Source organism: Oculina patagonica, chromosome 6, assembly GCF_052425735.1.
Source record: "Oculina patagonica isolate OP01 chromosome 6, crgOcupat, whole genome shotgun sequence".
Taxonomy (NCBI): Eukaryota; Metazoa; Cnidaria; class Anthozoa; order Scleractinia; family Oculinidae; genus Oculina; species Oculina patagonica.
The window spans coordinates 15,526,465-15,549,376 of record NC_135763.1 but is presented as its reverse complement, the minus strand read 5'-3'; the positions used below and the strand labels follow the sequence as shown (position 1 = coordinate 15,549,376).

The 22,912-nt window shown below is 39.0% G+C and overlaps 1 protein-coding gene and 1 long non-coding RNA gene across 4 annotated transcripts in view; one reads left to right on the top strand and one right to left on the bottom strand.

The window, feature by feature from the left end:
- The window catches only part of LOC144655959 (uncharacterized), a 77,512-nt gene extending 62,567 nt beyond the window's left edge, over nt 1-14,945 (bottom strand). Inside the window, exons 1-3 of one of the 3 annotated variants that reach the window (XM_078516159.1) lie at nt 14,649-14,945; nt 13,321-13,367; nt 5,812-5,988 (exon numbers count right to left, since the gene is read on the bottom strand). In XM_078516159.1, coding sequence (XP_078372285.1) covers nt 5,812-5,975 — 164 coding nt within the window. In that variant the 5' untranslated portion in view covers nt 5,976-5,988; nt 13,321-13,367; nt 14,649-14,945. The remainder of the gene's footprint in view (nt 1-5,811; nt 5,989-13,320; nt 13,368-14,648) is intronic. The other 2 variants (XM_078516158.1, XM_078516160.1) reach the window with 2 other exon arrangements.
- Nucleotides 14,946-16,483: 1,538 nt separating this feature from the next.
- LOC144658985 (uncharacterized) overlaps nt 16,484-22,912 on the top strand; it is a 38,208-nt gene continuing 31,779 nt past the window's right edge. Inside the window, exon 1 of the long non-coding RNA XR_013571828.1 lies at nt 16,484-16,640. This is a non-coding gene — a long non-coding RNA (uncharacterized LOC144658985). The remainder of the gene's footprint in view (nt 16,641-22,912) is intronic.

The window sequence follows — 22,912 nt, the reverse complement described above, 5'->3', positions numbered from 1 at the left end:
GGAGTCTGTTTCGTCGTCACTTTCTTGATTAACCAGGCAGACATAGTGAATACCATCATCTTCTGAAAAATGACCCAGAAAAAACCGAGCCACGGGTTCACAGTTTTGAGGGCTAATGACAGTTCTCCCCTCAGGACCAAGACTGGAAATTACAATTATTTCTACAAGGTAAAGGTTAGCCATGGCTTGAAGAGTTAACTGATCGCCGTATGTTGAATTTTGTGCCATTGTGGTAAGATATTCAGACCAGGGCATTGCTGCGAACAGCTCTAGAGGACTTCCATCCACGGCATTGGGATTGTTTGATAAAAATTGAACGACCTCGCGCCGAAGTGTTTCATTAGACCTGTAAATCCCGACGTCCTGCAAAGCATGAGCTACGGCTGCGAACTGGCAGTTACCATCTCCAGCAGGGTCAAAGGAAATAGCAAAGCCCTGATCCCAAAATGCTTCATGGTGGTCGTTACGTTCCAGAGGAATATAAAATTTTTTGCGATGACTAGATAGGCGCTCCTTTCTATTTAGATCTTTTCCCTTGTTCTTTAGCCTTTCCTTAGCAAGATCTTTCTTGCGTTTTTCTTTTTCAGCTGTTAAACTTGTAATGTCTTCCACTGATACCCAGGTACACTGATGACTTTTCGTCGTTGGATTCTCAAACGATATTTTGTATTTTGCAATTCGTAAATTTCTTTTAATGATTTTTCCTTCTATCACAAAACGACGTTTTGGCGCAGTCCGACTTTTTTTGGAAAACGGAAAACGGATCAGAACAGTTTCTCCAACAGAGTATTTTGAAGGGGGATTGTTTTTCAGTCTTCGTTGGATGTATCGTTCATCCCAAACCTTGTCTGCTGCCTTTGCTTTGGCTCTTATTTTTGTAGTTTGATCACATTGTTTTGTAAAATCATTGTCATTGGGTAAAACACTTGCACTTTTGGATGAGCTGCCCTCTTTGCAGCAAAAGCCTCCAGGGAATCTTTGTGTTACTGCATTTGTCTCTCTTCCGTAAAAAACTTCGAATGGAGACTGACTACCGAGGACATCCATTGGCTCTTCATTGAGGATTTTCTGATACGCTCTTAGCTGGGAAACCCAGTTCACTCCAACTTTTGACATATGTCCAAGGTCATACATAATTTTCTTACGCAACGTGCGGTGTGATCGTTCCACTTTGCCCTGTGATTGAGGATGGTAAGGCGAGCTTCTTATTATCTTCACTTCTAGCTTTCGACACAAGTGTTCAACTGCTTTCTTGAACTCTCCTCCATTTTCACATTGCAAAACTTTTGGTGGGCCAACCTCACAGTAAAGTTCTTGAAGCTCTTTTGCCACCTGCTTGCTTTCCTTTCCCGTAAGCGGGCGTAACCATATGTACCGACTAAAAATGTCCTGTACTGTCAAGATGTACCGAAATGTTTTTCCGTGCAATTTTGCCGACATACGCTGCATGTCTACAAGGTCAATCTGATGGCGTACCTAAAAGGTAAATAAAACGTGGTGTCAGGAGCTATTTTGCAATGGCTTATAAAAGAGGATGCGATGTTTTCATGTGTTTGTTAGTAAAGTTTTAGCCGTTTTCAGCCGTGTACGTGACTTATGAAACCGTACTGTCCTGAAAACGCTCCACAGTCTCGATCGGCGCCGTGTAAACGACAGGCGTAACCTTATTGAAAGCGATGCGGTTACAAGTGACATTTTACTTGCAAGTCCGGACACGTTCTTGTTTGGTCAGCATAATTTTCCTTCATATTTCTGAACTCGCTAAAACTAAAAATTCAGAAATATTCGGAAAATCTATGTTTAATAAAACTTAGAATCGCATAGCTAGGAGAATTATTGCCATCTGATTGGTTATCGAGACGAGGTATTCAGAGTGGAATTGTGACTTGAAAGCGAGGTTGACCGATATTGCACCGTAACAGCGCGTGGCTTCACATAGCAAATTACGCAAAATTGGAATCGATTGATGTTTTCAAAACTATTTTCTCCTTTTACAGTGAAACCCCGATATAAAGATATGCCAAGGGAGCAGTAAAATTATATCGTTATATCGAGGAATCGTTAAATCGAAACTCCCGATATAACGATATGGCCGTTAAATAACCAAATATATCGTTATATCGGGGTAAACCTAACATATACTTTTTTACCGGATAAAGAGACTACAGTGGAACCCCGATATAACGATCCTCGATATAACGATATTCCCGATATAACGATGAATATTCTATGTCCCGGCAAAAGTTACAGTAAAATGTATAAGACAGAACCCCGATATAACGATCTTCGATGTAACGATATTATCAGTTCACAGTCACAAATTACTGAAGCAAAACATTGAATTTAATACAATAACATAAGAGTAAAGGGGTTATTTCCAACGTTTCTGACAACAGCTTTATGCGATGATATACGAAATTTATACTGTATTTTTAGTCTCTTTAGGCCATCCCCTTTTTTTTTTCGTTTATCGTCGTATGTGTTTTCTGATTTTGGGTCGGTCGGTCGGAATTCAAAAAAAAAATTCAAAAAAGAAAGTGGATAAGGAGTCTGGAACTAGGAGGCCCGGTATCTCAGCATAATATCCGTGGAGCCTGGAAACAAGAAGACATGGTTACAAAGTCAACATGGCGGCAATGGAGGAAGGAAAAATCGACGTCGTGGTTAAACTCAAACAAGAACAGCGTAAAAAGGATGAAACATTATTTAAAATAATGTGTCATTGCCTTCTATACCTTCTGTATAAAATTTTTTTTTTTTTTTTGAAAACACGAAAATCTGGGTCGGTCGGACGACGCTAAACAGAGAAAAAAAAGGGGATGGCCTTATCCGGTAAAAAAGTATATTTTAGGTTTACCCCGCTATAACGATATTTTGGTTATTTAACGGCCATATCGTTATATCGGGAGTTTCGATATAACGATTCCTCGATATAACGATATAATTTTACTGCTCCCTTGGCATATCGTTATATCGGGGTTCCACTGTACATTCTTTAACTGATTTTCACGATGCAAAGAGCGGTTTCTGGAAATCAACGAAACGTACACACAGCGAACCAGCAAACTAATGTGCTTGCGAAGCGAATCGCTAATAGCGTGCTTTTCAAAAGCAGCCTTGCTCTTTCTAAGAAATTATCTGCGATGGACTTAGACATTTAACTTATAAATGTCAAATTTTAATTGTTTAGTTATTCCAAGGTACTTACTTCATCGTTCCACGCCTCCTTCAAACCTTTAGTTGAGTTTGACGTTATTGAATATTCAGTGCTTTTCACTACGGATGCGTGAGTGTCTACTCCTTTCAGGCCGAAGAGAAACCTCACTTAACTTGTTTTGAAACTTTAACTTCCACTTCTAACTTCTAACTTGTTTTACATGACAAAATGCCATCTTACCTGCACTGCTCGAGCACGGATTGATCGTGAAATGGCCTTGTTGGTAAAACGTGCATTCACCTTTTGATTAGCCTTGCTTCTAGATAAAACTTGTTGAAGCCGCGGCTCGCTAACACCTTCAAACCTCTTCTTTAGTCGGTGCTTAAGTTTTCTTGCTCCAATGCCCTTGCAATGTTTGAATTCCTTTCTGACAACATCTCGCAGCTCGGCCTTTTTCATGACCGCCTTCCCGTCAAAAAAGAGCTTATCCTCTCCGTTTACATTCTGGATGCTAAACTTGGCTTTGTTTCTCCAAAATCGTACGCAGGACGCTTTTTGTTGTGCAGACCTTTTCTTCACTGGCACATCAAATTCGCCTTTTGTAAGTTGGACGAGCGTGTCGTAAACGGCATCATCCACAGCTGACATTTGGCGATTTCGCTTATTTTCGACATTTGCGGTAGAGATACTGACATAAAGTGACACCACGATAAGCAAACACACGGACTTTAAAGCAAGAAACATCTTTAGAAACGTATTCCAGTCAGTTCTGATAGCTTCTGATATCTCATCACGTGATATGAATTGAGAGTCTGTTACAACGTTCGTTCTGTATTCGTATCACTGACACGAGAACAATAGAGTTTTTATTTAGACTGGTGATTGGAAGGCGCGAAAAGGCAGTTCAACAAGTGACGAATTGTTTGTCATAAATAGTCATTGAAGCAGCACACTCTGTTATCGCATTCATGGAAAACTTCATAAACTTTTTTCTTTACTTTTTCGCCTATACTTGCTTGCTTGAAAATATACCATTTTCGAGCGACCGTGAAAGGCAAACTTTTTTCTGCGTTTTTTCACGTGTAAGACATTCAAGTTTGTCTAGACAAACTGTCGCGTTTTACAAGTAAACCATTTAACGTTGTTTAACGTAAAAAATACTCTCGAAATAAAAAATAAATAAATAAACAATTGCCGATCGCTGTCACAACAATTGCCAGATATGTAAAGCCGCCCTTTTATGTCAATATTCATTGAAGAAATATAAAAAGTCGACGCAAAAGTTTTCAAAACCATTGTTTCATGTGCAGAAACACACCGGCGGAGCTGTCAAACTTGACATGTCGACGCTCCAAACGTTAATTGGTTCAGTTGAAAAACGCGACGGTTTGTCTAGTCAAACTTGAATGTTTTACCCTTGAAAAAACGCGGAAAAAAGTTTGCCTTTCACGGTCGCTCGAAAATGGCTCTATCTTTGTTGATTATTCTGTTTCAAATAGGAAACTCCCCCCCCCCCCCCCCCTTGTCCATTCTACCACCTTGGAGGATATATGGAAAAATATAAAAAAATAAACAGGCGTATTCCTTGTAATGTGATGTTTGACTGAATTCGTCTTGATTCAAAGATGACTGTAAGCTCCTTCAAATGGATGGAATGTCATAAACCCCCAGTACTTCAAACGCTCTGGTATATAGACTTTTTAATCATACTTTGGGTACTTTCTAAATGTTCGCAGACCATAATTATAGCTTCTTGGGTTTTGGTCTCTAGGCTAAAATACTAACTTGATGAACGAGTCCCGTATCCTGAAGTAAGAAGTGCACAAAGAGAATGATAAGTTTGTGGTCCCTTACTTGAAAGTCGATGCCAGTTTATTACATTTATGGTTAAGCCTTATTACATTTATGGTTGTTCAGTTTGTTACATTTATGGGCAAATTTTATTACATTTATGGTTAGTGGATTTATTACATTTGTGGTTAAAAGTTATTACATTTATGGTTAGTATTACATTTATGGTCAATTTTTATTACATTTATGGTTGGTATTACATTTATGGTTTTTATTACATTTATGGGTGATACAGCGAACAACTCGCTTAACTTTTTTTAATCTTTTACGTTTTCGAATTTAAAAAAAATTTGACTTCCAAGGGCCCTTGTACGTCAGTACATCTTTCAATCGTCATTTTACAATAAGAAACTTGGCTTTTCCTTCAGTTTCGGGCATATAACGGTTTCAATAAATCGTGAATGAAATGCAAACGCGTACACAGAAGCCAATGCAATGTGGTGCAGTTGTCAATTATCCGCGTGTTGTGTGACTTATTTACATCATTATTCAATAAAAACAAGAGCCTGTCTTGTTGTTAAGTTTTGAACGTCTAGTAGATTTACACTAAAACAATTAGATTATTCGCTCTCGATTTCTATGTGTGATAGTTGATGAGGGCGAAGCCCGAATCAACTATCACTCGATAGAAATCTCGAGCTCATAATCTAATTGTTAATTAGACTGCCTTGGTGAACTAAAGCTTATAATTGATCGTTTAGCTACTGGGGGCTGCAACAGAACGAGTGCAGAGAATACTTGCGTTTACATTCTTCTTTACATCACTAAACTATTCTATTCTATTCCAAAAGTGCTTCGCTAACCTTGCAGTGTCATTTTTACTTTGCAGTGACGTAATGTTGTATTTTTTGCCGCGTACGGAAAACACACAGTTTATACAATCCCCGGCTTGTGTCCCTTGGTATTTCATAGAAGCACACAGAAAGGCTGTGTGCATTAAACAGCGGACCCAGCTCCTGAATAACATGGTACAGAGGCCACTAAAGAGATTAAGAAATATTTTACGTTAATATGGCTAATCAACAAAGCAGGAGAGTAATGTTGACTGACGCCGATTTTTCCCCGATACGGTCCCAAGCCGGCGCCATTAATATTTACTAGTCACATGACCCTATTACAAAATAACCGATGGAAATGAATAATTTGAACTGCCAGCGAAAATCGAAAGAAAATAGCACAAGAAGTGGAGGTGGCAGTTCAACGTAAGGGCTTATTCCTTAAAAAGTGTCTTTCCAAATCATTCTGAAAGGTTGTTCTACACTTTTAAAAGCCATGACGTCATCGCTTCAATGCCAGGGAGCAAAATTCCTTTGGACGCTTTACGGTTACCCCACTAACCGAAGAGCACTAGGAACTAGAGACATGGATAAGAACTACAGAAATAAATGAGACTTGTACAAAGATCAAGTTTAGCACAACAAGAAATCGTCTCGAACAACACGAAGCAAAATAAAATACTCCTGGAAAGTTAGAAAAGACTATTACAAAAATATAAACGAAAGAGACAAAATATATTCGACGAGTTCTTTGGCTCGATTTCGGGAGAAAATGAGCTTTTTCGGGAAAATGAGCCCGCGGTCACCTTCACTCGGGGAGGAACAAAGACAAGACCAGAGAAGGCGGCGGAAATCGAAACTAACGAGTTCTGTGATATTCAGTACTGAGACATGTCTGCAATTGGCCTGTGTAAACAATTACGAGACCACGTTTGACCTTGGTCGCTCAGAGAAGTATCATGTATCGTATATCAGGTTTATACCAGATGTCACGCTACAAGCTAAGATAGCGCAACGTTTGTTGAAAAATCATTCAATAAAGAAGTTGTCATCTACCTTTATTTCTTATACATGAATTTTATCACAAATTTCCAGTTAAGGTCGCGGGGGACACCTTAGGCTCATCATTATGCATTTATTTAAAGCGTATGCACGAAGTACAACGACTGACATCGACAATTTTACGAGATATTTATGACTGGACAAAAATATCGGCGCGTGCGCGTGATTTGTAAAAAATCCCTGTTTCTTTGATATTTTAACCAATTTAAAACAACACTTAGCGATATACGTTCATATAGATTGTAGGAAGTCTTTGAGCTTATTTTCATTTAAATTTGAATATTTCTGCAACTCAGAGTAATCACAAAATTATTCGGCATAAACAATCGTGTCCCTGTAAAAAACGCATTGTTCTCACCATAAAAGCGTGGAATATAATTACCATAATTACATCTCTTCTTGGCAAAATGATCGTATTTAGGTCGGGACACCTTCGGAAATCTCAAAGTTTGGACTTTTCCGACAATTTTGTGGCAGAGAATACAGCACGGATACAGAACTTCATGACTTGCCACTGCAGATAGGTAAACTATGAATACTGTAGTGTGTCATAACAGAAGCGGAATTTTGAAAGAGCGCTTTTAGAAAGAGGTAGAAGACATTAAATTCAAATTTGCGCACTTAAACCGCCATATCTTGCTGGCAAACTTTAAATTAAAAAATCCGCTTCTGTTATGACACTTTAGAGGTATTGACTGATTAGTTTTTGACAAGATCACAATGTGCTGTTTCCTACTCGTTCCGCAAACTCTGCCACAAAATCATGTTTTTCCCAATTTGGCACTAACGAGGCTATAACATCGCCGTTAAATGCAATCTACCAAGTAAAAGATGACATTTACAATCTTTCATCATTTCTTTATGTCTCTGTAAAACTTGAGCTTAATCGCACCCATAACAGCTGAGAAATAAGCGTTTTAAAAGATGCGGGTCAAGCAAAATTTCCCTTCATGAATTTATTCATGCTGTTGGTATCCCCCGCGACCTTAATCATATGAAACGTCATCGCTTCTGCATGCATTGCGTGCCATTTATTTAATTTACCATAACAATGCAAGAAACTTTACCCTGTCTCAGATACTTATAATTAGTGGACCGGCAAAAATAACATTTTGATTGGTTAATGTTTTCTTTTCAGAAACACCACTAGGGAGCTTGTTTGCAGGCTATAACTTGGCAATATAGATACCTTCTCAAGCAGACAGATGGGTTGTTGCTTTCATTTTTTTTTATAAAACAAACAAACAAACAAACCACTAAAGTGGCAAAGCCCTGCGTCAGTGTAGATTGCGCGAATTTCAAACTTTTATTACGTGTACACTTTCTATCTATCGGGAAAGCCAACACAAAGTTTCGTTATTTTCGGATACTTTCTCTTGCAAGACAGTAAAGCCATTGTAAGTACTAGTTCTGTAAGCTCGATCCTCAACGCTCCCTCGAGTCCGGTCTTTCTTCCTCCTCTTTTCGGGGAGGAGCGCGGGCTTATTCCCCGAACGGCGGCTTGCAATCGACGAGCGTGCTAATTTTGTTTAAGGGCCCACAAACCCTTGCGGCCCGTTAGTGTGGGGCGAAATAGGGCCGACCATGTTGAAGTGTTGAAAGCCTGTTCTAGAGTTCCTTTAAAGAGATATCTCAACTTGTGAATTATTTAAGAGCAAGTTTGTAGAAGAATCGAACAAAAATTGTTTTTTGCGGCAATTCTTAAAATACAGGGATTTCGCTCATCTTCTGCATGAAGGTAGTCCTTATTAAAACTAAAAACGTTATGTTGTTTTTTTCTTCAAATAGTTTTATTTTTCCGAGAAAAACGAAATTTTCGATTTGACATCTAGACTCGTCTAGACTCGATTGAAAGGGTACAAATTGGGTTGAAAATTGACCATTTTCAATCGATTCGTATGTCAAAACCATCACGCGCAGAAAAAAAATAAATACAACCGGTCTATTGCATGACTCTTCCTTGTCTAAATAAGCATAGTTTCAAGAGTTTTGGTTTAATCTAATTATTTTACGGTAAACAAAACCAGACTATTCTCACGCGAAATGAAAGTCGGTCGGTCAAAAGAATCGTCATTTTCACTATGTGCCTTATCTCAGAATTCCTTGAGATAAATATATTTCAACTGTAGAAGGATGATACTTTCAAAATATTTAAAGTTTTGTCTGGGTAAATGATTAAGCACTTGTCAAAAAATTATTCAAAATCGTACAAATACGACACAAAATCACGCAAGCTTTCGAATGCGTGACCAAAAGTATTACCACCGTATTTGTTCTTTAAATCAATTTAGTCGCAACACTAGCAATACCAAGGCATAAATCATAATAAATATGTTCACCTTTGCTTGATTATGATATCCTGTCCCATGCAATACGTTTTTTCCTGTCATTTCTTCAATGGCTTCCCGTTCAGTTCGCATGCCGCTTGTCGAATCCGTCTGCGACTGGTGAATTTGAAGCAACCACCGATACGAGTTTAACCAAATATGTATCGTCATGATTAACAAGCCCTTTTTGTGTTACTTGATTAAGCCATATTTCAGGTTATAGCCGGCAAAGCGTTTTCGATAAGCCACTTTGCAGTGCCTGTTGGCCCCGTTATTATTCCAAGTGAAGTATAAATTTGCATACTTTCGAGACAAGCGTGACAGTTTTTTATACTTAGGGGGTGGGGTGAGGAAGGGTCTTAAATTTTTAGATGAATCAAATGTTTGAAAACGTTTAGGGATGAATTGTCACAAGCTAATACCGTATTTTACATGGGGATGTAAAAGAATTTCACAACGTCAAACCTGACCCCACGGGAACAAGGATACCAGTTTTCTGGAATATGACATTTGATATTTCTCTTCCTACATCTCTATCTCCTTTAGAAGTCTTCCCTTTACTGTGATAAGCAATATCGTGAGGAACTTTGCATGTACTGGAACTTTTTCGCCATCCAATTCCAAGCTCGGATCGATGAAAGGGACAGATAGTAAAAGCGCTAACATCCTGTTGCTTGTTAAAGATACCTGGTGTTAATGGCGAACAGGAACTTATTCTCCTTAGAGCATGCTCTAAGGAGAATAAGTTCCTGTTTGCCATTAACACCAGCAAAAGACCAGAGGGACTTATGATTTTCTATATCCTTGTTACATGAGCAAAGGGACCTCGGTTATTAATTTACTTTTATCGCGTCGATCATACGAGCAAGGACTGCCAACTATCGTTTTAAAAGAACAAGAAACTTCCATGAGACACCAAGTGCAGCGAGAACATGTGGAGTTTCCAACAGTTCACCAGACAACTGAAGGAAAAAGCACTTTACGGGGACTGTGTTGTGCCGGTTGCTCCACAAATGGTTCGTGAGAAAAAAGAAATCATTCAAACATCTATAATCGAGTTTAGTAAATTACATTAGTCTCGTCTCCTAAAAGTAAACAACGTGAATTCTCGCACACACAAGGTCAATTATTTTACTTTGTTGTTTTGGAGAATAATAAAGTACATAACTGAATTATATGGTTTTTATAGAAGGAGCAACCAGCAATTAGTAGATTATAGACTACCACCAAACCGGAAACGAGAAGCAAACGACTTTTAGAAAGTCTAACTTTAATAGATTACAACACTCTTTCCTGACAGCGGCTTTTTGTCAATACTTTTACGGGTTTTCTCTCTTTGATTTTGAGCGTAAGCAGAACTTATAAGTAAAGTAAATCACGTAGCAAATACGAGTTTGTGACAATTCATCCCCAAACGTTTTCAAACCATTGATTCATCTAAAAAGTTAAGACCCTTCCTCACCCCACCCCCTAAGTATAAAAAACTGTCACGCTTGTCTCGAAAGTATGCAAATTTATACTTCACTTGGAATAATAACGGGGCCAACAGGCACTGCAAAATGGCTTATCGAAAACGCTTTGCCGGCTATAACCTGAAATATGGCTTAATCAAGTAACACAAAAAGGGCTTGTTACTCATGACGATACATATTTGGTTAAACTCGTATCGGTGGCTGCTTCAAATTCACCAGTCGCAGACGGATTCGACAAGCGGCATGCGAACTGAACGGGAAGCCATTGAAGAAATGACAGGAAAAAACGTATTGCATGGGACAGGATATCATAATCAAGCAAAGGTGAACATATTTATTATGATTTATGCCTTGGTATTGCTAGTGTTGCGACTAACTTGATTTGAAGAACAAATACGGTGATAATACTTTTGGTCACGCATTCGAAAGCTTGCGTGATTTTGTGTCGTATTTGTACGATTTTGAATAATTTTTTGACAAGTGCTTAATCATTTACCCAGACAAAACTTTAAATATTTTGAAAGTATCATCCTTCTACAGTTGAAATATATTTATCTCAAGGAATTCTGAGATAAGGCACATAGTGAAAATGACGATTCTTTTGACCGACCGACTTTCATTTCGCGTGAGAATAGTCTGGTTTTGTTTACCGTAAAATAATTAGATTAAACCAAAACTCTTGAATTTATGCTTATTTGGACAAGGAAGAGTCGTGCAATAGACCGGTTGTATTTATTTTTTCTGCGTGTGATGATTTTGACGTACGAATCGATTGAAAATGGTCAATTTTCAACCCAATTTGTACCCGCTCAATCGAGTCTAGACGAGTCTAGATGCAAATCAAAAAATTTCGTTTTTCTCAGAAAAATAAAAATATTTGAAGAAAAAACAACATAACGTTTTTAGTTTTAATAAGGACTACCTTCATGCAAAGGATAAGCGAACAATTTTTCATAGCATTACCGGACGTTGTCGGATTCTTCTACAAATCTCCTCTTAAACACCTTTTGTAAAATGATTCTTTCTCAAAATCCAAGCGAAAACTACAACAAGCATGGAACCCTTTAAAATTTTCTTTAAGGCTGAATGCATCATTGTGATTCCCGACCCTTTTGGCATGATAGCGCCATTATTGTTCATACAAATTCTAGAAAAAACGATGTTTACATGGTCATTACACCGCTAACCTGCGATCAGGCTTTCTTTTTTTCGCGGCGGAGGGAAGGAGAAGAAAAGGAAAGCCTGATACAATTACTTGTCAAGTCGTCTGCCGCCCCCTAATTAAAATATCTGTCAACGTCGTCGAGAATGTCGGCGATGCCATCAGATAAGCGTGATTAGCGCCTTCAAATTATATTTTTACTCTCACAAACATGTGTTAGAATTACCCTTTTTGAACGAGCTGATCGGGTGGTTTTTAAAATTTGTTTTCTGCAAAGGCTGATTTTGTGTAAGGCTCAGGTCAGTAATTTCAAGGTCGTAGTTTTCGTCACTGGCACGGCGTCTTTGGTGGTGTGATGTAACACTCTTCGACACCACTGGTGATAGATCACGCTCTTACTGAATCCCATCGGAAGCACAGCCAAAACATCTTTTCTTTCACAAACTATTCGCCGAATACACTCCCTTTGTTCGTCTTTAAATGTTTTGTGAACAAAACTCTTGAGACATTTTCTAAAACCTAGGAGAAGTCGCTTTCTACTTCATTCCGCTCCGGGATTCCGCTCAACACCCGCCATGATAACAATCATCTACCATTGTTTTTGTCTACGTGCGATATTTTTGGACCGGAAATTAGACTTGAACTCCATTAGCCAATCAGGGTAGAGTTCTAATGCTGCCTTTTGTTTTCCGGCCAATCAGGTTATTACACCGCTGACAAGACACTCGCAAACGCGAACCACGTGACATTCTTTTTTTTAGATCACATATTAACAGATCTCATGGCTTTGATCCAAATTAACACAATTTCTAACGGCTGTTTTACTACTCTATAGTGGTTTAAATGTTTTGATAGTATCAACACATTTACACACCTAACATGAAATAAATCAAGAAGAATTATGTCTAGACTTTAAAAATAGAAATCCGAAGTTTTCAGTAAACACATTTTGCACCTATCAATGTTAAGCCCGAGGGGGGGGGGGGGGTCGGGCTAACCACAGGAATTTGATCGTGAGGTAGGTCCCCAGGGTAGGGTAGGGATTTTGATCGTACTTGATGGCCCCAGGGTAGGGATTTTGGTCATATATGAAGGTTTGAAGGGACATCTGACCACCTTTCATGGGGATTTTGACCAATTATTTTGTCCCGGGGGTGGGGAATTTGACATTTTTTTATAGAAAATGTCAAAATCCCCACCCCTTGCCCGACCCCCCCCCCCCCCCTCGGGCTTAACATTGATAGGTGCACAACAGCAGCACCAGCACACGACAATATTAATCGCAGTGAACACAGAATACAATGCATAGTAAATACAAACGACAGCACAAATCAAAGTTTATACTTTTCCTTTATATTAACGCCTGCGGTTGAAAAGCCAAGAATTTTACGCCTTGTGGTAAACCGAGGTAAAAGTTTAGCTAAAGAGGTGCATTTCATTGCTGTGTTGATTCGACCTCAAACGCAATAACGCAATCATATCAAGATTAAGTTTACAATAGCTTGCTGCTTACCTCAGATGCCTCAAAATGTCGCTTCAGTGACTTTTTCTTTTCACAGCCTGTTCAAACGAAGACGTTACTTCTTAAATTTGACTATATTCTTCTTCAAAATAACGGATGGAGAAAAGGGCCACTTTACAGTTACCTGTTCATTTCCGGGAAAAACCCCCAATATTCGATCACTCTTACACGTGACATAAATGTTTACCTTTTACAGTGGTGCGTTCGACTTCCTGTCGTTTCTTTTAGGAATTACATTTCTCGAAAATCGGCTACGTTCGAAGTACATCATGTTGTTTAAAAACCGTAATTCTAAAGAGGATTCCCGGAAAAAGTAGCCTGCGTCGCAGACGTAATCTAAACCGGCTAGTAACATAACCAAGGGTTTAGTTCCGTCGGCGGCGCAGGCTAGGAAAAAGGCGATTTTAATTTGCAGGGTTTGATTTATTAAAAGCCAAGTTTCCTTAGGTCAAACGCACGGTCTGACTTCGGATTGAACGTACAGCACAACACTGACCAATCGATGAAATGCAACATATATGATAACAAAAGTAATAACCATAATTGATTATTAAGTACTGATTATATTTCATTTGTACTCGATGAATTACCATAATACTTAACTCGGTGTACAAACATGAGACATAGCTACAATAGTGCTAAGAGATCCCATATGAATTTCGAACTTGTTAATAACTGCCGTATGACATGTTTGGAAGATAAGGAGTGGAAACTTCTTTAAGAACATACTTCATTTGAGAAGCAAATATTTGAAGGTACAATGTTTACAGATATTTGGTGACTACCATTATCTGCAAATGTTGTTTCTTTTGATACTGAACATAACCTGAACAAAGTTCTATTTATGTACAGGTGAACAAAATAATCTACTTTTTGTGAGCCGGAGAATTCGGCAGTGATGGGTGCTCGGTGGTAGTCAAAAATATTAAAATACAGTCAGTCATACAAACATATACTACAGAAATCACGGCACAAAAGCCGGAAGTACATTGTATAAGAAACCGGCCCAGTTCTAAACCCATTTAACTATTTTGGATAAGAAATGTATACTTTAATGACTATTATACCGAATGACGAATACCTTTCACCTAATAACGCATTATAACACCAGCTAACAAAGATAAACTGTTAAAACATTACACTTTACAGACTGCTACGTTAATCAGCCAACGCGTCGTTACGTCGTGGAATTGCCAAACTTCCATTGCAGCCATAAATGGTTTTGAAAGTTAAATTGTGTTACATTGGGGCTCAAATCAATAGCACACGACTTTGCCTAAAACAATAGCCGTTCAAGAACATTTCTAACTTAAACATACCTTACCGATTTATATTGTTTCCAAGCTTGGCACTTCTTCGGATACGACTCTGGATACGACTATAAAGTAACTCCTGTAAAGCTGAAGCATGTACGTTACATCCCGTCATCAAAAGTTTATCAAGATCTGCAGGTCAAATTCGACAATTTGACGTTCAGACTTTCGCCGTTATTAGTTATCTCACTTGATTTCCGGCGAATTACGACGCCATTGATTGTTCATTTGTTGATCAATGCAAGCGCAAATGAGAACACTTTCGGTTTGAAGCGAGGCTTGTCTATCGTGCTGTCACGCTAGAAAGTGTACCCGTCACGCGATATTCCATTCAAGCCCAGACCTCCAACAGTTCTCTGGTACCAACTAAGATACCGTATGACTAGTTACATCTGCAGATCTGCAGGTTAAATTTGACAATTTGACGTTCAGACTTTCGCCGTTATTAGTTATCTCACTTGATTTCCGGCGAATTACGACGCCATTGATTGTTCATTTGTTGATCAATGCAAAAAAACTTTCGGTTTGAAGCGAGCCTTGTCTATCGCGCTGTTACGCTAGAAAGTGTACCCGTCACGCGATATTTCATTCAAGCCCAGACCTCCAACAGTTCTCTGGTACCAACTAAGATCCAGTATGACTAGTTACATATTAAAAATTTATATGTTGTTAAATCTGTTTGAGGTCGTTAATTTTGCAGCTCGCTGCTTTCCAGCAGTCGTGGCAGAATTTCTGTAAAACCAAGTGGAAGTGTGTGTAAAAAGTTTATATTGAGAGAAGTGCATGGCTGAAAATGTAACTGCATGCTCGAGCTCCCAGAGAATGATTTATATCTCTCGCATTTAATCAGCAAAATCGTTTTCTAGTAATACTTAAGAAATGGTTATTTCCAAGAGAAAATAAGAAGTCCCTTATACTCTCTCTTGGTTTTACCATCCCATATTTCGCACCATGTTTCGTTTACACCTTAACATTTATTTAAGACCACGTGACATTTTACAGATAATAGGAGGGAAATTATATCTTTAATCGGCCATCTATGTATTTCTTTTTCTTTCTTTTTTTCTGAGTAATTTCGGAGCTAGTAGCCTAAAAAATTGGATGAAAATCAAATGGCTGGCACGCAATTCATATTTGTTTTCCAAAACTTCTTGTCAGGAGTATCTTGTAGTACTTTTACTTCCCCCTTTGAAACAAGACAGCAGCCGCGGCCAGGAAATTTCCTCACCAGTTGCAGTTTATTTTCATTCACAGTCCTTCCCTAGCCTGCGTTGCAGACGAACTAAACCCTGGTATAGGGTTTAGTTCGAATGCAACGCAGGCTATCCTCCCCCCCCCGTGGGGGGGGGTACTCCCATTAATTTTGGATAGGGGTGTGCCGCCAAGGTTCTTAAACCCTGACCCTATTTAAGGATAAAGAAAGCGAAAATTGATACCCTTTTTAAGGCCCAAAACCGAAAAATTACACCCTATTCAAGGGGAGGAGAAGCGTTCCGTGACGACCCAAATAACGGCTAACCGCGCACGGCAAGACACAAATCTTTATAAAATCGCTTTTCTAGTACCTGAACAGAAAATTCAGTTTTAAGATATCTTTTTTTCGTTTAGCTGGGCGTTTATTTTAGCTAATAGAATTTAGGTACCCTATCTAAGGATCACACCGGGAACACATTGCCAAAAGGAGCAAAAATGATACCCTATCGGGCGGCACATACCTATATAGGCCACATATGGAAGAACCCCCCCCCCCCCCCCGGGTCCTTCCCCCGTCGTCTGCACTCCATTTCTTCAACGCAGAGCACACGGGATTATGGGTCAGGGGGTCATCGGTGCGTCACGTTTGAAGGGCGCATTGCATTGTGGTCTTTGTTTGGAGCTATCGCGTGCACATGGCCGTTTCACAGCTGTGTTCTGATTTTCTGAACGCTGTTTGCAAGAAATGGCTTGGAATTTCTTCCGTTGAGTACCCCAGTGGATCCGAGGTTCCCTTTGTAAGCTGTACGGTAAGTCGTCCATTATTGCATTACTTTTCTCGTACGGGCTGCAGAAGTTCGTCTGGGTGCGCGGTCGGTGAAAATGATTGAAAATGATTGATCCTAAAATAAGAGCGTCATATTTCTCAAGACTAGTAGTTGAGAACTGTTGAGGTTATAGGTAGCATTTAAAGGCGAGGTAATTATATGCTGGAATGAAGATATTCCTGCGTTGTATCGAAGCTAAGTTGCGTTGTTTAGAAGCGGATTTTTAAGAAATAGACCACACTTTCCATGCGGGATGTTGGGCTGACTTTTATACACGTGCAAGCGGCTCGTGACTTGCAAGTTTAACGAGAATTGCAAAGTAACATTATAGGCAGTATCGTGGGGATTTTGATGCAGTTGTAGTCATAACGGAGCTTGTTAATTTACAAGATGCGCCTAGATCACCTGGCATATCCAATCGAACGTTTGGTAATCGAACCAAATCAAACACCAATCGTTTGATTGGGTTCGGTAATCGAACATAATCGCACTCACAATAAAATTTGGTCAATCCAACGAAATCAAACATTTGATTACCGGACAGTCTGTTAAACATTCTCATTTTTTGATTGAAATTTCATGCCTGTATAACACTTGATAACAACCTCTTTGTTACTTTAGTGCACTGTTCTGGCATATCCAGTCACAGGGCACAGAGGAGTCAAGTCCGCAATTCAAAATCTCTACCGTGCAAAACGACCTTCAAAAGCTTTTCAAAGCGATCGTGTGAGCCGTACGTGATATCGTATTCATACCCTCATGCGACATCCGCAGACATCAATGTTTGTGGGCGTTACCAGAGAGACCAGCAGTAAGAAAAAGAGCAAGGGACGAAAGCCATTTGAGGCGAAATTCCGATCCCTCGTTACTCGCTAAAAATCAAACGAAACGATCTCATTTTTAACATGTGGTTTAAGAGTAGGATTGTTTCCCCATAGGCTGTAAGGAAATCTTAAAACAAGTCGTTTAAGCTGTATTTCGGGGGACGAGTTTTAGGCAGTTAAAAATTCGTTTTCGTACAATGTGGACCAGAGGATACTGGTGGCGGAAATGCGTCACGAGACATGTGATGTTGCAATACCGTAATGTGTTTCACAAGTAACTTACCACTTTGAAGAGAAAACATTGTTTTCCACATTCAATTTCGTCGGATTGCGTTGTTCCTCGTCTGGTAAATTTCGCTTTTCCCGGAGAGCACTATTCATACATTGTATTTTGAATCTTACCGCCGGTCGAAAGGTCAGTTGTTGTTTTGAATTTCGGATTAGTAACGGTTGATTTCAGCTGTCACAGCATGGATCTACACACGACTTCCGTTTCCGCCACCAGTATGCTTCGGGCGACATTGAGCCGATCACGTGGTATAATGTTTCGTCCCTTGTCTCTTTTTCTTCTCGGCACTTCGTGCCTCGCCCTTTGGGCGACGATTTTTTCGCCCCAGGCGACCATTGTCAGAATACGATATCACCAGACGATCTGCAAACAAGTATCACATGACGGCGTTGTATCACGTACGGCTCACACGATCGCTTTGAAAAGCTTTTGAAGGTCGTTTTGCACGGGAGAATTGAATTGCGGACAAACTTGACTCCTCTGTGCCCTGTGATCCAATTGAACAAAATCGAACCAAAAATCAATCAAACCCAATCGAACACCAATCGTTCGATTGGGTTCGGTAATCGAACAAAATCGACATCTATTTTGCTGTGAGTTTGATTTTCGAACCAATCGAACACAATCAAACTCAATCCGGTTCAATTTTGTTTGGAATCTGTCTCTTGATAAAAATTAATAAATCACGCAGGACTAATCAGGGGGACGGTGCACCCTTCAAAATGTCTGCAATAAAAACAAACAGAAGTTTGGTAATCAAAGGTTTGATTGAGTACTTTTGTTGACTGTTCGGTAATTGAACGTTCGATTTTGTTCGAATGACCAAATTTTATTGTGAGTTTGATTATGTTCGATTACTGAACCCAATTGAATGATTGGGTAGTGATGTCTATTGTTTTAGGCTGAATTTAAATATTGAAATTGGGCTATTGAGGGATATAGGTTTGCCAGAAACACACCATCGCATGTGTCACTTTTATTCCATGGTCACTGTTCCACGTGCAACCATTTTCTTCCTGTGGTCAGCAGGCCTTCTGACAGGGTGCGGGAAAAAAAAGAAAATTGTGAGGGTTTTGGGAGGCAAATTGTGCGGTAAAAAACGGCGATTGTGCGGGAATTGTGCGGGATTGCGCAATCGTGTAAAATAACAAATATTCGATCACCAGGCCCCCAAAAAGACCTGACATGGAGGAAATTCTGGTTCAATGAAAAGTGCAACTAATGTCCTCTTAGCTTGCTTATTAAACATAAACCAAATTTCCATTTTGCTACGATTTTGGCCAAAGTTTGTATCAACAAAATCATGTTGCGTGACACGATCGATTAAGTTTATTCAAAACCATAATTCCTGGGCATAATTCTGCCTCGAAATAAAATGTTTCGATCATAACAAGTTACTTTATGAAAAATCCCAACGTTTTTGTACTTTCTTTGATATGTAGAGCGAATATTTTCTCGTTAAGGTTTAAAACTCTTCATGCCTGAAATTGCTGCAAAAACCACAACACTGAGACAAATGCAAATTCAATTGCGTGCGGCTTAATTTAATTAGATAACATTTTTAATTTAAACTTAGAAATAAGAGCGTGAAATTTGTATTTCCTGAATAAAAACGTCCTTCACTTGAATAACAAAAATAAACCCTGTTTCTTGACGAGAAGTTAATGATTTTCTGTCGCCCAAAGTTGCAGCGCTTTTGTTTGTCAATTCGCAAATCAGTGCGTTTGCCTTTGCGAAAATATCAAGTTCCGACAAATTGGCAGACATGTCAGTGGGGCGGTAAATTTCTTCGGTGTTTCGTCTTTGCTATCGGTTCATATGTATATGTATATATTTAAAACTGAGCGAGGAAACAAACACGTTAGAGAGAAAAGCGATATTTTGTTTTGGAAGGAAACATCATATATATGGCAACACAAAGGAAACACGACGACACAGAAACACGACAAGAAAATTTTTGCGTTCACTACATTTTTGCCAAACACTCGAAGTTTGTCACGGAATGCAAAGATCTGATCTGACTGTGTTCTTTTTATCGATCTATAACTCACATAAATATTTTGTCAAACCTCTGTGTGATTGGGCGGCGATCAATGGGAAAGGAATATATTTTGTTCACTTTGAATCACAAAGCCATGTGGTGCTTTTTAACAGAGTATCTGATTCGTCATTTGCAAAACAATAATGCCGCAAATTGCCAATGAAAAATAAGATTAGACTGAGACGAGAGACTAGTGCCCAGGCCGGCACGTAGCTATGTAGACTCCTTGTTGTTTTTATATCCGCTCGAGCTGTTCAGTCGCCGAAAGGGGCGCATTTCTCGATTGTTTTGCGAGGTAAATAACCTAAATATAGCCTTAAAAGCTTCTTTAAATCTTGTCAATCAATGGGAATACCGATTTAATTAGATTTTTAACAAAATCTTTCCATATTGTGCGGGATTTTGCGGATTTTCAGAAATTGTGCGGGATTGTGCGGCTTTGACCGAATTGTGCGGTCCCGCACCCGCGCACCCTGTCAGAAGGCCTGGGTCAGGGCCATTCCATTTTATATCCATCCTCCCCCATAAATGAAATTTTCTGATGGGGTTTTGAAAACTGTTGGCATTTTTTTATCTTTAGTTCCAATAAAAAGATTGAAAGATCAGGTTATATGTGACCTTGCACGGGAAAACGTACTTTAACGATAATTCGTTAAACGGGCAAAAACTAACGTCTAACAAACGAGTAACTAACGACTTTTCCCGACGCTCTAACGACTTTGTTAACGAGTTTAACGCTCAAGCAAAAATATCTAACGACTTGCAAGAACATTCTAACGAAGTGCCTAACGACTTGTTTAAACGACTCTAACGAGCTGACTAACGAATTGTCTAAACAACATAAACAACTAAAACGTTCAAACTATCGACTGGCTTACTAAACTAAAACGTTTGATCAAAACATCCACCTTGTGAACTCATTCTAAAAGATGAAAATTTTTGCCAAGTAAAGCTTTAAATCATAAGTAATCATTTCGCGCCGAGATCGAGAAGGCATTACGACTGAAACATGTGCTTTGAGCAAAAAAATTGGACGAGAAATGATACAAGCTAGCATATTAGAAGGACGCCAAAACATTTCCAAATGATAAAATCTTTATTACTTACCGAAAGTTCCAAGTTCATAATGGTATAAAACAGTGCGTTCGCAAAACATTCACGGAAAGATCTCGCTGACATCGAAAGCAGAATTCGCTGCAGATGTAAAATAACTGTCGCATATTTTCGACTCTTTGACCACATCAGATTAAAGACGAGCATTGCGAGGAAGTTTCTTAACTGTTTTTCTTCTTAACTTTAAGAAGAAACCGAGTTGGAGTTAGCTCGGTCCCGCCGAATCACAAACATAACCTGCGATCAGGCGATCATGAAGCACGTGTGAAATGTCACGCGTACGAATTGTTTGTGTTATGACGCTTTAGGACGCAAATATAAAACCTTAAAGTTCAATCTGTCATTTAGTTTTCTTTAGAAAAACACAGTTAGATGTGTATGAAAGAATCTAAATCGGATACTTGCGTGCGGCGTTGTGTTACAATTATTTACGATGGAGTTTATTCGAAAGGTTTCAAATTACTTTTGACATATGCAAATTTTGCCAACTTTTAAACTGCGCCGCTTTAAAAAAGCAAAATTTGTATAACTTCTCTAAAGCTGTAATAATAATTAACGCCATTACCTGTGTTATAAATGAAGTCGAGTTTCATTCAAGAAGAATTTAGGTTTTAAGAATTTTATGCCAAATTCACAAAAAAATAAAACAAGTTCATTTCAAGCTAGACGCGATGGCGCGACACAAGTCTGTCTTTCAATTTAATATTCACGGAAGGCTTACGGCTCGGGACTCTGTAAAGTGCGGATACGGACGGCGGATGCGGACGGCAGATGGCGGACGGCGGACGACGGACGGCGGACGGCGGATGGCAAAAAAAAAAATTCAATAAATAAAATAAAATTCAAAAAAATAAAAAAATAAAAAATAATTAAAATTTTTTTTTCTCAAAGGGTTCTTCTGATTGGTTCACAGCGCGGGCAAGGTTCTCCTATCTCTTCCCACAGGCCACGGTAACGCTTTCGTGAGTTTCATTTCGCGGCGAGACGAACGAACCCATGACAGTTTTGCTCTCCAAAATCGATGTAGTTGCTCACAAACTGATTTTTGAAAGGGAAAATAAGCAGTGGAATTGAAGGCCTTGAAGTTCTCCAAAAAGCGAGTATTCATTCTGCATATTGACAAAGTGAAGTTATAGTTTTATGACCGTGGTTTGTCAATCGTTTTGTGTATTCGCACTGATTTCACGCCATTGCGGTTAACTGCAAGTCGGCGCTTTACAGACTCGATTTATCCTTTCAAACGCCTTGCTTCTCTGCTACTTTTCTCCAAACTCGAATACTACTTATCGCCATTCAAGAAAATGAGATGCTTTATTTAAAAACAGTCAAATTAATTTTCGGAATATTGTACCTTGTGCAGGCGACCGAAGTACATACTATTAAGCTTATTTCAGCTTCATTCAAGTTTCCCTTTGCAAACTATTTATCAAAACAAAATACTGTGGAAATCAACATTGACGTTTTTGACTCGTTAAATACAAATCCCAGCCTGCAAATAAATATATATACTACCATTTTCATTTTTGGAGCGACCGTGAAAGGCAAACTTTTCTTGCGTTTTCTCACGTGTAAAACATTCAAGTTTGTCTAGACAAACTGTCGCGTTTTACAAGTAAACCATTCAACGTGGGTGTCGGTAAAACGCCGACTCGGGTCGGGGCCGGGGCCGAGGTTGGGGTCAATTTTTTAATTTTTTTTTTTAAATTGACTGATTCACTGAAAAATTCACAGAAAAAAATATAAAGTTTATATTAGCGTGTGGGTCATTTCGAGTCGAAAAAAAGAGCATTTTCTTCACAAATTCGGCACAAATCTTGATCCTTATAAGATCAAGAGTAAGAGAAGCATTTTAGTTGAGGTCTAACAGGCGAGAGGTGAAATTTAACTTTTACAGTTTAGCGATAAGATGTTGTTTACTTCTCTGTAATCGAATATTTTACACCCGCTTATAATGTTACGTGCATAGCTATCTTTTTACGTCC